This window comes from Ostrea edulis, chromosome 5 (assembly GCF_947568905.1).
Source record: "Ostrea edulis chromosome 5, xbOstEdul1.1, whole genome shotgun sequence".
Classification (NCBI taxonomy): Eukaryota; Metazoa; Mollusca; class Bivalvia; order Ostreida; family Ostreidae; genus Ostrea; species Ostrea edulis.
In genome coordinates this window covers 70,184,366-70,201,603 of record NC_079168.1, presented here as the reverse complement: position 1 = coordinate 70,201,603, position 17,238 = coordinate 70,184,366, and the positions used below count along the sequence as shown (strand labels likewise).

The 17,238-nt window shown below is 32.7% G+C and overlaps 2 protein-coding genes across 2 annotated transcripts in view; one reads left to right on the top strand and one right to left on the bottom strand.

Annotated features, from left to right (window-relative positions):
- Positions 1-1,071, bottom strand: part of LOC125649975 (thymidine kinase 2, mitochondrial-like) — a 9,357-nt gene extending 8,286 nt beyond the window's left edge. Inside the window, exon 1 of the mRNA XM_056166151.1 lies at positions 1,036-1,071. Within this exon, the coding sequence (XP_056022126.1) occupies positions 1,036-1,071 (36 nt within the window). The remainder of the gene's footprint in view (positions 1-1,035) is intronic.
- Positions 1,072-3,979: 2,908 nt separating this feature from the next.
- On the top strand, positions 3,980-15,592 carry LOC125650114 (dehydrogenase/reductase SDR family member 4-like). The gene is made up of 8 exons (XM_056165377.1): positions 3,980-4,201; positions 6,824-6,901; positions 10,299-10,322; positions 10,621-10,691; positions 12,036-12,087; positions 12,842-12,976; positions 13,620-13,681; positions 15,127-15,592. The coding sequence occupies exons 1-8, from the start codon at positions 3,995-3,997 to the stop codon at positions 15,239-15,241; spliced, it is 744 nt and encodes a 247-aa protein (XP_056021352.1). The 5' UTR covers positions 3,980-3,994; the 3' UTR covers positions 15,242-15,592.
- Positions 15,593-17,238: the final 1,646 nt, after the last annotated feature.

Here is a 17,238-nt window from a genome sequence, read left to right as displayed (position 1 = left end):
CTTGAATGGACTAGAGTTAATTATAAAATCAAAAATATTTTGCCACACATAAATTGTTAAAATTATTTTGGTATATGAATGTTCAAAATATGAGAAAAATTGACAGAATTAACTCCCGTGAGAAGTGGTACCCAACTTCTCGGGTACTTTATTTCAACTTATATAAGAAAACAAGGGGCGAAAAAAATGTAACATAAAATGTATGTACTTTTACTTAATCTTTATAAAAAAAATTGCAAACTATTTATGAAAACAAATTATACAAAAGTAAATTCAAAGTAAACAGTTTTTGTAACTTTCGTTCTGTCAAACATACTGACGTTAGCACTAATGGACATATGTACATAGAGATGTACTGCAAAACAATTTGCTTTGATTATTTTTCTGGAATTAAGTATTAAAAGTCATAATCTAATTGTGGAACAGATTTTATCTTCTTTAAACATTGTTAAACAAAATATCTGACTTAAGAAATTACATTGATATTTGGTCTAACATCATTCTGTCAAATTCTACTCGGCACAATGTGACATTAGCACACTTCTTTACCAAACCCTTGGCAAGAGTTGTGGTTCTTTGTTATTATTACAACTCTCCCTGCAAGGGGCGTTGTAATGGGATTTTCCAATTGCATGGCAGGTTGAGTGAATGAAGTATCTAGACTTATGTAAAACTTCAAGCAATAGACTTTCTGTCAAAATTGCTGATGTTAGCAACATGTGACGTTAGCATACGAAATCGTTCTATTTGTACTAAATCGTACGTCAAACTACCGGTTTATGAATTCAAAGACTATTTTATTGCAATAAAAACTCGTCATGGGAAACTATTTATAGTCTATCATGATTTACATCACTGCGAAAAAGTTCCACAAGGTTTTGTTCCGTCAAACAATAACATGTTGTGCTTTAATAATGACCCAGAATCTTTTATTTTCTGTCAATGCTAATGTCAGTTCTTGACGGAACTTTTTTTATGCTAATATTAGCATAATATGCTAATATTAGCATAAAAAAAGTTCCGTCAAGAACTGACATTAGCATTGACAGAAAATAAAAGATTCTGGGTCATTATTAAAGCACAACAAACATTGGTCTCGATGTAATGTATATAGATTACATTTAAACCTTTCATTAAGAGAGCCATGTAGTTAAATGATTTCATAACTTGTTTAGTAAACAGAAGATTTATTAATTGCTAATGTCATTTTCCGTCAAGTGTTCCATCATAAAAATGTGATGTTAGCAACCTTTTTTAAAAAATGAAATTAAAAGTGAAAGAATACTTTTATAATTTTATTTTTTACATTTTCTTGATCCTGAGTGTTAATATTTTACCACAAAAAATTACCACAGTTTGGCACTTTGAAAAGACATTCCCAATGGGAGTCAATACAAGTATTTTTCATGGAACATGTCTTTTATTTATTCTTTTGGGTGTAAAAGTAGTCCCGAAAATTTTACGAAGAAAATGCATTTCCGGTTTTTGTTTTCGCCTTGTTTATGCACAAAACATTTATAACCTTTACGTATTGTGTCCTGTTGATAATCATAAGACACCCTTATTTCTAGTTATTTTGTCTGATTAAACAAATTAATCTGATAAACGGTTTTTAAACCCATTTTTCCCTCGGGACATCGCAGCTAATTGGGATATTAATTTAAAAACCGGACCGAGATGAAAACATTAAATCCGCATTCAGGTAAGGGCTGGTAATAAGGCGGTATTTATCATTAATATTTATAATATAATATATCACTTCGTTACAAACTCAAAATAATCTAGCAACAATGCTAATGTACATGTATTTCATAGAAGTTAAATGTAATGTAATTTATATATAATATCGTGGAAAGATCAATAATTGAACAGCTATTGCATGGGGGTTGTTGGCCGTAAGTTAATAAGACATGTAAAGAATGTCTAATTTAATTACGTTGTCCAGTTCTTGCTACATATAACTGGAAAATCAACAAGCATATTGTTCACACAATCATTTTAATTTTCAATATTGGGGGGGGGGGGGGGGGGGGGGGGATTCGGCACCCAATGACGTTAAAGAATTTGGCCATTCAATTTCAATGCTCAATGCTCACCATTTTCATATGTGTGTATCTGCATTATAATTGATTTTGGTTGATTTAGAGAAATGGTGGTCGCCAACCTTTGTCTACCAAAGTAAAACAGGGTTATCAATTTACTTCTCATCGTTAAATCATATGTGCGCTTCTGCATTTGAATAATTATTTTAGATGATCATTAATCTTGATAGCAGCTCTCATTTAATGTCAATAATTAGTAAAACCATGTACATATTGATTAATAGTAATGCTAGAATTTAGTATTTACCATACACACTTTTAATAATATTGAAGAGAAAATTTCAAATATTTATATTCATATTCGCTTCAAAATGATACATGTAAATATATTCCATAAAGAGGACAGCTGAATATTCAACAAGACATATCTTTTCATTATTTATTGACCTATTATTACTCATAATATTTTGAATATACCAATTATAATCAAACTTTCTTACTAAACGTACTCTTTAAAACACTTGCCTAGCTATTCATAAAACGGGTTCAAACTGTCACCTTGTTCCGGTTTTATTTTTACACTCTTTCGTATCGCATCAACCATCGAAGCGATGTCCCATAGAAAGAAGGACGAGCATTCATATAACAAGTGGAATATTTAATAAATCTTTTTGTTGTGATATAAAACAATATCCAAGCAATATCAACAGCCAAATAAAACACATTAAAACTTTATTTGAATTATGAACAAGGCAGAAACAAAAACCGGAAATGCGTTTTCTTCGTAAAATTTTCGGGACTACATTTACACCCAAAAGAATAAATAAAAGTCATTTATTAAATAATTCGGGAATTTTCATACACCAAATTCACAATGAAGACACTTGGTGTTGTCTTAAAACACATTTAGTAAGATATTTAAAGAAAAACTAACATAAAACGTTAAATCGGCGAATATCAATATTGGACATCGCGGGACATATGTCCCGGACTACATTTACACCCACCCGTAAAATATACTTCTTAGGTAAAATTTGTCTTTTTCGTGACTTCAAAGAAGGGTGCATTTGTAATTCTCAGGAGTGTATTTTTTCCCATCACAACATACGCTTTGCTATAGTATTCTAGGCTAAGATTTGGCTTGACTGAACATTCAGACTGATGTACGCCTTCACCAAAAGTGTTAGTCTGAATATCCATCGAAGCTGAATCTCCAAGATTATTGCTACGGGTCTATACTGCCGGTAATTTCTGAGGAATTGTTTTTAACTATTGTCCATTTATCATTTAAAGTGATAAATCATTTTTGAATTTTTCTTTACCATTTATAAAAGTACAGTCATACCATTTTCAGCAACTTTAATATTCTGTAGACTTATAGACCTGAATGCAGCTGACAGACTTTAATTGTCCATGTGCATCTTCTTTAATGGTCAAAGTCCAATTCATGCAGTAACCATTATTGGTTTTATACAACTCACTTTCCCTGTATAAATATATAAGCTTAATTTATGCTATGATAAATCCATACAGAACCTCAGATGACCTCTTAATTATTTTTTTTATTTTTTTTTTGGTGAAATCCTTTGAACACATTAAATAATAGATTTTGATTATCAAAAGTAAAAAAAACTAAATTTTGGGGAAAATAATGTTTCAGTTCAGACTTCCTTTAACAGTTTAACCAACAATTAGAGAATTGTGGGTGATAACTAGAGAATTGTGGGTGACAATTAGAGAATTGTGGGTGACAACTAGAGAATTGTGGGTGACAATTAGAGAATTGTGGGTGACAACTAGAGAATTGTGGATAACAATTTTTCTATTTCACCAGTTGTAGTACATGTGATTATGTCTTGATGCTTGTAAGGAGAATGTTCTTAATGGAATGCTAAACTGAGAAGCATGTACAATAAGTCATCTGTGCCCAGGAAATGTTCAAACATTCTCTAATGTCTTTGTCTGCTGGAATTATTTCCAGAATTGGATATTCCATAGCTGAGAGACTTGGACAGGATGGGGCTAAAGTGATGATCAGCAGTAGAAAGCAGAAAAATGTGGATGCCAGTCTTCAAAAACTGAAAGCACTTGGGATTGAAGCCTCAGGATTGGTTTGTCATGTTGCCAAGCGAGAGGACAGGGAAAAAATGATACAGAGGGTATACTTGTTTACTCATGATAGTAATATGACTGTTGTTACAGTAATAAGATAAGACAAGTTTTATTCCAATTTTGGGCCCAGAGTGCATAACAGCAAGACAGTTTATAAAGAAGGAAATTTCAAAAAAGAAAGAAAGTTTACAACATTAGCTACAGATTACATGGACTGCAAACTACATGTGGATTTAGCATGTTGGGGAAACAAGTACAATCATACATATATATGAATTGCTAATCATATGTATACACAAGTAAATGGACAGTAATATGTGTCTTAGTTCAGTAATGTGAAATTTGATAGGGAAAAGAGTATCATTATATACCCATCAAAAATCTGTGTTTTGATACTGTACAATTCAGAGTGTGATCCGACTTTCCGGATCACCACACTGTGGTTTTCTGAATCCATATCATGTCTCTCTGAAACTGATGATGTCACAGCGCATCAACGCAATGTTTTTTGTGGAAAATATTGACTGCGTCACAAACAAAACTGTACATAAAAATTAATTTCACTCTGTGTTTGTGTTTTTGATAATATGGAATACATTTATTATCGTATAAATGTAGTCAGATTATAGGGAGGTATATAATAGATTTATCATCACTACAGTAAATTGATCCGAAGAGTTGGATCATATATCATCAGAATAAATTCAACACTTCACATCTTCTTTGATCTGATGATCCGCGCCTGTCAACTCAAAGTGATCAGACTCTTCAGATCAAGTTACTGTATGAATACTGTTTATTATACCGCAGAATGTTTTTGCTATATAAATGTCAGGTGAATAAATTTGCTATTTCTTCAGGATAACGCTAGCCGTGGAATAGTTTCTGAACTATCTGCGCTAGGGAAATAGTCTCAAAACTATTTTAATAACCAGATGCTATATTTTCCCGCATTTTTTTTTGTGACGTCAAAGTCTGATAACTCTAATTAGTTTACTTCACTTTGGTATAATAAAACACCTATTTACTGACTATTCGAACAATAGCAAGTTTATTGTCCTCCTCGAAAGCAAAATTGTAAATCTAATGATCCCAGGAGTAGGGGTTTTGGTATCAGGGTGGTGTCAAAATCTAATGATCCCCGGGATAGGGGTTATGACCCCAGGGTGGGGCCAAACTTAGTATATAGTGTTTATATGTATTTTTAAGATAAAGAACTTAACTAACATCTTCTTTAGTGCTATTGATACTAAATTGAAACTAAATGGATATTTAGAAAGAGCTGGTAGTCCTTTACCAAAATTGTAAATCTAATGATCCCAGGGGTAGGGGTTTTGGTATCAGGGTGGTGTCAAAATTATAATGATTTGAAGGACTTCTTTAAGTTTGCTGATACGTACCGTATAAAATATAATGCATATTTAGGAATAGCAAAAAAATGGTGAATTTCACAAACCAGGATGGTTTAGGATGGGTCTAAATAAAATTAGTCATATCATCTAATGTTAATACATATATTATATTATGTAAAGCCTTTCATCAGTGTATGTATTTTTAGAGGCATTGAAGTTTGAAGAACACATCTTGTTTTATACTGTTACTGAACATAAGAATTTAGCTTAGCTATTCAGAACAGGAAATTTTTTCTAGATTTCGTAGTCCTTGGGAGTAGTGATACTTTTAACTAGTACTCAGGTGATCGATAAGGCCTGTAGGCCTCTTATTAAATTGGTGTTTACAAGCAATGGTCACTTGACCATTTCTAATGTATACATGTATTCAGAAGATAAATCAAGTGGCAGTTGTGTGTCCAGTTCAGATTTCCAAAGGTATGGTCATTGGTGGCCTCATCTGTGTATCAAGGCTGTAATAGTATTTTGTTACATAAGTGTTTTACATTTATGTTTAAGAGAAATAAAAAATATCAAATACCTCCCAGTAATTTCTAAATATCTCCATTGTTTTACACTCTTTCAAACCTAAATTTAGACAGTTGCGCCTGAGTTATGTACGTCATGTTCGGCACATGGGGCTGTTTAAAGATGCACTGCAGACATTCAAATCAGTTCGAAATGACACCTAAAAGTTTGAACAACGAAGAAAGATAAAATAGCAGTATCAATCGGATGCGATCCATCTGTATACAGGACTCCATGAATTGAATATGATACGCAGGCACAGGAGTTCCCATCACGAGTGGCAAATGTATTCATGGGATCCCACTATATTTACTTTTTTAATGATCTTCTCGCTGTTTTCTTTAACATGCAAATGTTTTCAAGCATGTAATCAAGGGAAAGTTAATAACTGTTAAAACTTATTCAGCTCCATCATCACTTTGAAAAAAAAAATAGATGAACATCGGACCCATACAGCTTTAACAGTAGGCCACAATTTTGAATGGTAATGATGGGGTTTTCATATTTTACATGTGCATTACTTGTGACATAAGATCGTTCCTTGGGTATCATGATTACTTTGCTGCCGTACAGGGGCATCAGTGTTTCATGCAAACATCGCGTTCACTAAAAGCAGTATCTTTTTTCAGGGTGCCATACAAGTACATTGTAATATCTAGTTTACTAACTAGGAATGAAGAAATATTTTAACCCATAGGAAGACAATTATCAAGAGCTTTTCTGATTCAGATGAAAACAATTTTATTTCAGACTATTGATGACTTTGGAGGCATTGACATATTTGTTTCCAATGCTGCTGCAAATCCACACTTTGGTCCTCTACTTTCAGTAAGTACCAATGTAAAGATCAAAATATGCATGGTGATATTGTAATATACCTAAAAAATAAAAACAACTGTCTCAGGAACCTAAAGCAACAATATAATGGGTGCAGGGAAATGTTTTAAAAGACGATTTCCTTCCATTTTAGATTTGCCTTTAAGCATTTAATACTATTTTTTGGTAATGAATGAATTTAAATAGTCGCCCAGTTTTGAATTTGCCAGCATTTAGAATGATGGCGAAAAGAGGACGAATTTTTCAGGTATACAGTTAAATACCCTGGTAAAGAGCTAGGGGCTTTAGAGCTCTGATTTTACCTTATATTCTGAACTACATGTAATTTGTTCTAATTGTATATGTATATAGTGATCAAAATATCTGGGATATTTTCAGAAAGATGTTTTATGATATATGAATAAATAGAAAATGTTTTACTATTTTAATTTAAGAATCAAGCTTTGACTACAGTTGTTTCATTCATTAAATCGTGTGCACCCCTGTTATAAGGTTTTGTGTATAATAAAAATTTTGAAACTGACAAGCACTTGTACATATCATCTCCCACAGAATTCAAAATGGTTTTACTGTGTATAACCGAACCACAAGCACCAAGGTCGCCAGAAAAATTGTGAATCTTTATTTAAATATATTAGGGGTAAACAAAAACTTCAGGTGAGCTTGGTGTCTGTGAGCGCAACAAAGATTGCCTGTTGATTACATTGCCATTCCTCGGTGATTTCAAGCTCCCTGTGGATCAGGTACCTCTAGAATTACTTCCAGCAGCCGGAAAATGTAAAGCAAGCTGGCCACAATCAGGGCAATACGCAAGTTCCGAGTTACCCTAAAGTTATTTCCCTTTGTCGAACTCTTTCGCATTTTATGACGTAAGGTGGGTACACAATGTATACATTATATCGTAGACTGGCATTGTACATAACAATTACGTACGATTAATTTAATAAAAGCGCAACTTTTGTTTATACCAATCACTGGTATGCATATTTTGGCCATATCAAGCATAATTTGTTTGAATAAGATCACCAAATTGGCTTTTGAATCATTATTCGTTTCCTCTTCTACATAGTGACGCTTTTATCAAAGAAAGATGGCAATTACCAATATTTGTGTGAGCCATTTTGTTATCCAATACTCATAAACTCACTAAAGTTGCCTTCTCCCTGTGATAGGATGGTCTCAGAAACTCTGGATATCATCTTTTAAGAAATAATACACCGATAGTAATTAGCAAATGTACCCACTGTTATCATATTTTACGTCATAATTTATGGAAGAGTTTGACAAAGGGAAATAACTCTTGGGGAACTCGGAACTTCGTATTGGAAGTGTTCATCATTTAATACAGTGTTAAACACAATGGCTTCAGAATGCTGTGAGGTTTGACCGTTTCATATTTAAACAACAGGTGGAGGAATCTCTCTACAAACAATAAGACATTAACTTCAGCAAGCCAATGTTAGATCTGTGGATATGCAGCACAATCCATTCTGATTCTGAAACACTACAGAATAAGATTTAAACCCTATCACTTAGTGTTAGTTAGAGACAAAGTCACAGTTTTATATGCCTGTCTAAGACGGGGCGTATTATGGTATGGCGATCATGTTCATCTGTCCGTCCGGCTTCATGTCTGACTCATACCTTACTATGAGACCTAGAATCATGAAACTTTGTCAGCTTTTATGTCTTGGGTAGAGGGTGGGTCACACTTTAAAGTTCAATCACTGTAACCTTTAATCAAAACGATATGGCAAAATCCTGTCCGACTCATAACTGGACAATTATTTGGTCTAGAATCATCAAAGTTGGTCAGTTAATGCATATTAAGTAGATGTGTTGTGCTCTAATTCAGGTCACTGTGACCTATAATAAAGATGATATGGCATAACTTTTTGGGGCTCATGTAGATATGAGTCCTAGAATCAACAAACTGTGTCAGTTTGTGCATCTGTATAAAATATAAATTGCAGGTTAAAATCAGGTCATTAAAAATTTTAGAATGGTAAGTATTAAAAAGAATATGCTTTAAGGGAGGTAATCCTAACATCTGTTAGAGAGTAATGCAGTAACCCTATTCAATAATTATTACATAAGAAATGCATAACAAGTAATATGAATAATTATTTTGTTTCTATAATATCAATGATATGAATATATGCAGTATTTACTGCAAAATTTTCAAAGAAACTTAAAAGGCACATCACACAACAGATAGAGGAATTGTCTCATGGGAATAATCTAAGTCATGGTGTTTTAGGAGTTCAGTTGGACATACAAAGGTCGATAAGAGTCAAATTACATCTGTCCAGTTAAAGATTAATTAATGAGTATAATGTAAGAAGGCTGTGGAAATAATTTGTCACTCCTTTATAGTTATGGGGCATTTCTTTGTACGACCCAAAGTTGTTAGTAATTATATCATGGTTAACAGTAAATATATCATGGTTAACAGTAAATATATCATGGTTATCAGTAAATATATCATGGTTAACATGATTTTGTCCCATTCACACCACAGGCAATTGCATCGCTTGGGGGTCGAATTTACTGCTCTTTATATAGTAAATTCGACCCCCAAGTGATGCAATCGCCTGTGATTCACATTCATCTGTTTAGGACATTTGACAGGCGTATCATGTGTCGTGGCGCTCCACTCTGTTGTGTAAATTACACAGAAGCTTGAGATGTTTGTTCGGCATAAAAATGTTGGATTCTGATCTTCACCCAGTAGATAGTGGATCCTTGATGGTTTGGGTAGAAATTTAACTTTGTTATAAAGGCAAACAACTCACTTACTGTTCCTGAATTGGATAATGATATCAAGATGATATTTTTATCCCAAAAAGAGCCACCTAGCTGGGTTGTGGGGAATTACCTAATTACTCATCCATATTGAGCTTGACTTTAAAGCATGCTACCTTGGAGAGGAGAATTTTTGCATGTGTGGAGGCATCAAATAGTTCACCTGACTTGAGACTTGCTGACAATGCTACTTTTTTAGAAAATGTTTCAGTCCATCCTGTGTCTCTTCGTTTCCTGAAAACTTGTCATTTTGCAACAAACGTTTGATAGGTTTAACTGTGAGCACATGCAGACAAGATGAAACTTTAAAACTTTATTGTTCAATGAAGGTAACTGTGTTAAATTTTAAATGTTTGAAAAGCAGCATCAACATTTATTTACCCAACCTTGAACAAAATAAAAACAGGTTATCACTTCATTTAATTAGATTTCTTCTGACAATGAAAAAAATTCATCATGGTCTGAAGACTGAATATTTTGAACAAATCTTAATTTGCTAAACTCTTGTGTTGAGTTTTATAATATTTGAAATAGTGTATGATAGTTACTTAATTATTAATTTCTTCTCTTTTTTTTTTTATAGTGTTCTGAGGAAGCATGGGATAAGGTGACTGTATAATGACTTTTTGTATATACTGGTGTAAACCAACTTTTAGTCACGTGCGAAAAAAATTCTCGAGGTTGGTGTCACCACAAACGAATCCTTTAATGTCTCTTGTGTTAAGATTATCTCAGTTACAAAAATTAAACAGTGAAATAAAGTCATGAATAAAAGCTGGTAACATTATCCAAAATTTACATACACAAACTTAATTCAAGCATTATATGGAATCATCCCTAATGGTAAAATATGCAAACTATATATAAAACAGCATACAACTCACTTTCTTGCATTTTCATTTCAGCTTTTTGAAACTAATGTAAAGGCTACCTTTATGTTATGCAAGGAAATAATTCCACACATGGAGAAAAGAGGGTAAGATTTTAAAATGATCGATCTACAGTCTACTTCACTTATATTTAACTTTCTGTTATATTGAAGTCACTTATATTGAACTATCTGTTATATTGAAGTCACTTATATTGAACCATCTGTTATATTGAAGTTGCTTATATTAAACTATGTTATATTGAAGTTGCCTATATTAAACTATGTTATATTAAAGTCGCTTATACTGAACCATCTGTTATATTGAAGTCGCTTTGCAGATTATAAAGCGTAAACTGCACGAAGTTACATTATATCGTATAACTTAGGTCAAAATTAGCTTCATTCCTTAAATAAAGAAGTGTATAGAAATATAGAATTATATAGGAATATAGAATTATATAGGAATATGGAATTGTATAGAATTATATAGGAATATGGAATTGTATAGAATTATATAGGAATATGGAATTGTATAGAATTATATAGGAATATGGAATTGTATAGAAATATAGAATTATATAGGAAAATGGAATACGCCAGTTTCAAGATACGAACTCTTCTGTATAGGAGGTGCATTTAGTGGAACTTTGAATGCCAATGTGGGACAGAGTGGATTTACAGCCAACGAGGAAGACGATGAAATGTATTAAAAGCGACTTCTCTTTAAATTTGTAATTGTGGTAATACTAAATACTATCGAAAGAAATGTTTTACGGAAGTGGAAACATACAAACAATGTTATATTTGCAAGAAATATCTTAGATATGGTACTTATGACCAACGGAATAACGTGATAGGATAAGAATTCTATGTACTTAATTATTCCCTAAATACTTATCACTTATTTAGTTTGTGTATCAGTTGAATTCGGGTGATCAAATAGCGTATGAGAAACTTGCTGAGTACATTCACTTACGCAGTGATGAATATTTGTCCCACCTCCGCATGTAAACAAATTCTTTTGCGCCTTACCATGTACGAGAGTTCTCCAAAGGGAAATAACTCGGACGTATCTCGAAACCAGCGTATTATATAGAAATATAGAATTGTGTAGAAAGTATGAAATTATATAGAAATATTGAATGGTGTAGAATTATATAGGAGTATTAAATGGTATAGAATTATATTGGAATATTAAATGGTATAAAATTATATAGAAATATAGTATTATATAGGAATATTGAATGGCATAGAATTATATAGGAATATTGAATGGTGTACAATTGTATAGGAATATTGAATGGTGTACAATTATATAGGAATATTAAATGGTGTAGAATTATACAGGAATATTAAATGTTATAGAATTATATAGAAATACAGAATTATAATTATAAGAATATTGAATGGTGTAGAATTATGCAATAATATACTGTTATCTATTTTTAGGGGTGGGTCCATTGTGATTGTTAGTTCTATTGGAGGTTACCAACCCTCTCCTGTAAGTTAATCTTCACTTTCTATAACCCTACAACAAAAACCTACAGAAAACATAACAGTGTTTAAAAGCAGGCCATCCCTTTCACCAAATGCTGTATTTATTCACACTACTGTAAATCCCTTATGATTAGCAAAAGTTTATTTCCAGAAGATAATGATATTGTATAATTTGGAAATGAATATTTTTCGCGAATCGTCAAAACATTACTGTGTGGATAAGTCACGAGAGGTACATGTACCTTCCGTTTATTGGTACTGATAAGTTTGAAAACTAGTTACTAGTAATTACGTACTGGTGTGTCTTTAAATAGATATAAAATCCATGAATTGTTCTGTTTTAAATTTTAGTCTGGAGTTGACATATAAAAAGTTATTATCACTGCCTAGTGTAAGTCTTCGATTTCCAAAAGCTGAAAAGCTGTCTCAAATAATAAAAAGATAACCAATATAGGTCGCACCATTCCAAGATCATTTAAAGCAAAAATGACAATTACTGTGAAATTGATCTTTTTTATCATGAATTTGAATATTCTTAACTTCTTACAATCCACGAAAACTATATATATATGTGTTGGGAGGATCTCGAGTAATAACATGTAAATAAAGTTAAACGTGATTAACAGAAAACGCGTGGATTAAACTGCATCTTCTCAAACTTCTTTTTTGAGAGGACAATAATTCCTCATTTTTTCCATAGAGTCATGTTTTGTATGAACTATATATGAAATTAGTTTTGATAACACTTTCTCCACAAGGTTATTGGAGCTTACTCAGTCACTAAAACGGCCCTCCTAGGACTGACGAAGGCACTAGTTCACGAGTGTTCAATCAGGAATATACGGGTCAATGGATTAGCTCCAGGGGTCATCAAAACAAGATTCAGTGGAGCAGTAAGTACTTCTGTATTTTCTACTAATTACATACTGATATTTTGTGCCCAATCTTTCTTTCATATACCGGTATGTTGCCCCTCTATTTTGACAAAGTGTTGGAACTAGCCTGTTGTAGGAACATTAATGAAATAGTTCCAGGGACATTATAATGAAATAGTTGTAAGGACGTTAATGAAATAGTTGTAGAAACATTAATGAAATAGTTGTAGAAACAGTAATGAAATAGTTGTATAGAAACAGTAATGAAATAGTTGTAGAAATAGTCATGAAATAGTTGTAGAAACAGTAATGAAATAGTTGTAGAAACATTAATGAAATAGGGACATTAATGAAATAGTTGTAGAAACATTAATGTAATAGTTGTAGAAACAGTAATGTAATAGTTGTAGAAACGTTAATGAAATAGTTGTAGAAACAGTAATGAAATAGTTGTAGAAACATTTATGAAATAATTGTAGGAACATTTACCCTATCTCTTGGTCCCTCACAAAAACTTAATTTAACTTAATCTGTCCATTACTTACTCCAGGTTTCATATACTAGCTATTTCTTGGGACTATTTCTTTGATCAATAAACATTAATGTTTGTTGTAAACTTTGATAATCCATGTCACTGATTATACTGATTGTCTTTCAATAGTTGTGGAAGGATGAAGATAGTGCCATCAGTAAAACAGCTCTCAGTATGACACCAATGAAAAGGTAAATATCACCCCCCATGGTGCAAAATTGAAAAGGGTTATACACATGCATCATTTAATTGATAGTAGTATCACCAATTCAAAATATTGAACAGACAATATATTCCTATGTCAGGAGTGGATTGACCATGTGACCTAAAAATCAATAGGGGTCATCTACTCCTTATGCTGTACCAGTGTACCAAGTTTGATGCCAATCAAGCAAATAATTCTTAAAATATAGGAGACAATGTATTACTATGTCCAGTTTAACCCCTGACCTTTGACCATGTGATCTCAAAATCAATAGGGGTCATCTTCTCCTGAAGATGTACTACCAGTGTACCAAGTTTGATGTCTGTCAAGCAAAGGGTTATCAAGATAATGAATGGACAGTGTCTTCCTATGTCCAGCGTAGATTGACCCTTGACCTTTAGACCTGAAAAACAATAGGGGTCCTCTTCTACTCATAACCAACCCACATATGAAATATCATTAAGATCAAGTGAGTGGTTCTCAAAATATTGAGCAGACAACATGTGGTCTACCTACCGACCGACCGACCCACAGGTGCAAAGCAATATGCCCCTCATCTTTGAAGGGGAGCATAATAAAAATGAAAATATGAAATTGACATATCAAAATACTGCCAAATAGAAATATGTATACATGGCATTCCATGTTAATTTCCATAATCCCCTCCCACTGATGTTATTCATTTGCATACAAGTAAGAAATTTACATCTAGTTGTGTATATAGGGAAATAAACGCATTGGATCTTCAAGGAGTTATCACAGAGAAAAAAATGTATCAATCATCCTCTACAAATTTAACGTAAAATTTTCAGACCTTTTACACGTGACAAGGTCTTCAATATATGAAATCACACCGCCATATGAAATGTTTTACATATGACTCAATTCTATATGCCGTTATGTAATGGGGAAAACATTTACCATTGAATTTAGGTATCTCAAACACTGATATCTCAAATACCATGGATATGTCGAAGTGATTCAGAAGTCCCATCTATCCATCTATTTATTCTCTAAGTATTTTACTCTCGATATTTTGAACTTTTTTCTCAGTCCAATTGAGTTCAAGATAACAAGGTTTGACTGGGGGTTTTTTTTCTTTCATTTTTTATAATTACATTCTAGTTTCATTTCTGTCAGAATTCAGATGTATCATTGTTATCAAGATTCATACATGCATTGATCACAACTGTAACACATTCATGAAGAAATGGCTATCATTACAATTTATAACGATATTAAAGGCAGAAATATTAAAAATATAAATACTTCTAGATGCTGTTACGAAGGGGAAAACATGCACGATGTTACATGATTGATAAAACTAATCAGAAATCAGTTTATCGGCTGAACTTTCAATGAGCTGTAACTAAGAGTGAAATTAAGAAAATGGGTTGTTGATTAATAAGAGGTCAATATTCTGTTTGTCAGGTTTGGAGAACCAAGAGAATGTGCTGGGACAGTTTCCTTCCTGGTTTCTGATGATGCATCTTACATCACAGGAGAAACCATCCTAGTGACCGGGGGAATTGATGCTAGGCTGTAACCTAGTATTACCATGGACACCACCAGGCTGTAACCTAGTGATGGAAGATAGCAGAGTCAGGCTGTAGTGGGCGTGTTTACAAAACCCAATGACTAAGGAAGTGGTGTCAGAGCAATAACTGTCAATCATGCTAGGGAGATATCAGTGCGAGGAATTCGTTATTTTTATGTATCTGTGTGACAGTACAGGACCATTTTAAGCTGTGATATGGAAGTAAGCCAGGATTGAGAACATACTGATAATTATTACACCTATACATTTTTAATTGATAAGTCTGAATGACAATGTGAAATGAGATATTCATCATGTATGATAAACACATCTGTAATAAAATATTTCCATAGAAATATACACTGTAGTTGAGTGGTCAAGTTGACAATCAAAAGGTTGCTGTTTGGAATCCCAGCGTTGTCATCTAATTTTTTTTTTCGCTATTTATTATTATTATTATTTTTTGTCCATGGACAAGACACTCCGTTTACATTGTCTTGATCAGCCCAGCTGTAAATTGGATGCCAGTTGTGAACCCCGTCCTTCAGTACCATGAAAACTAGGAAAAAGCACTTGGCTGTGTTCAAGATCATAGCAGCTAAATGTAGCCTAGGGGTTAGGTATGATGGCTGATTTGTGCCATTTTACAATTTGACATCTTTTTGTTATTTTGAGGCGAAAAGTCGCTAAATATCATTTAGTTGTCTTTTCACCTCGAAATAACAAAAAGACGATAAAGTGTAAATTGGCACAAATCAGCCACCATACCTAGCCCCTAGGCTAGCCGCTATAATCTTGAACACAGCCCTGACCTTCATGGTTTGTTGGGAAGGTATGATAAAATTTTGATACAAGTAATTTTTCGATTTTATAGCCTAATTTAACATTAAAATGAATTTCTGATAAGCACTATATTGTATGATGGCAGTAGACTGATGAGTGATTTGAGTCGCGTATAACTACACAGTACATACATGTACATAGGATGAGACAAACTTTGGAACTTTTGTTTTTCTTGTGTAGCATGCCTTATTGATACTAGTGTATTGCATTTAAATACAGGGTTTAAATTACGTTTATTGCATTTTATTTCAAAATTGTTCTTTTATTCACAGTGTTGAAAACAAAATATCACTTTAAATACTGTATATCAGGTATATTTAAAATGATCAGATATTGGAGAAATATTGGCTTTTTAGGTAGATGAGAACAAATCGTCAAAATTTTTGTTCATATTTAGATGATACACATGTAAAAATGAAATCACACCAAGAACTATAATGTACTAAGATTTCAGTCTACTTTTTGGGGAGAAAAATTCACTGAAGATTTCTAACACAAAGTTACGCAATTTATGGTGTTGGCTGGAATAAGCTTCCATATTTAAGAACCTGTTCATTAAGGAAAAAATCTGTAGGACAGTTTTTATTATGGGGACTTACAAACAATGGAAGTATGAAGTAATTGTATAATTAGCAGAACTTATTAAGCAGAAGTTATTTCAAACAACCTACACATCTGAATTTAACTGACATCCGTACCTGTTTCAAATTATAAATCAAGATTAATCGGATATAGATAACAAGATCATCGAATATAAATCAAAATTTGTCGAATATAGATAACAAGATTATCGAATATTAATACATATGTAACAAAATTATAAAATGTAGATAGCTTTATAATTTATATTCAATAATCTTGATATTCATATGCGAAAATTTTATTTGAGCTGTAACATTGAGCGAAGCATTGATATAAATGTTGGACAAACTTTATATTCATACTACACAGTTTTACCTTCTCAGTACAAGGTACATATTTTCTGTGTCCAAGGCTATATGCTTGATGTTCTCTGGGGAAAAAAATTCACAAATTCAGAATTTTAACTAAGTAGTTAAAATGCAACTTCTCAATTTTAATTGAAGTTTAGAAATTGCTAGATATGTATGTACTCCAAATGATTACAACTATCGGAGAAATTGTTGGTAAGTTCACAGGGACCC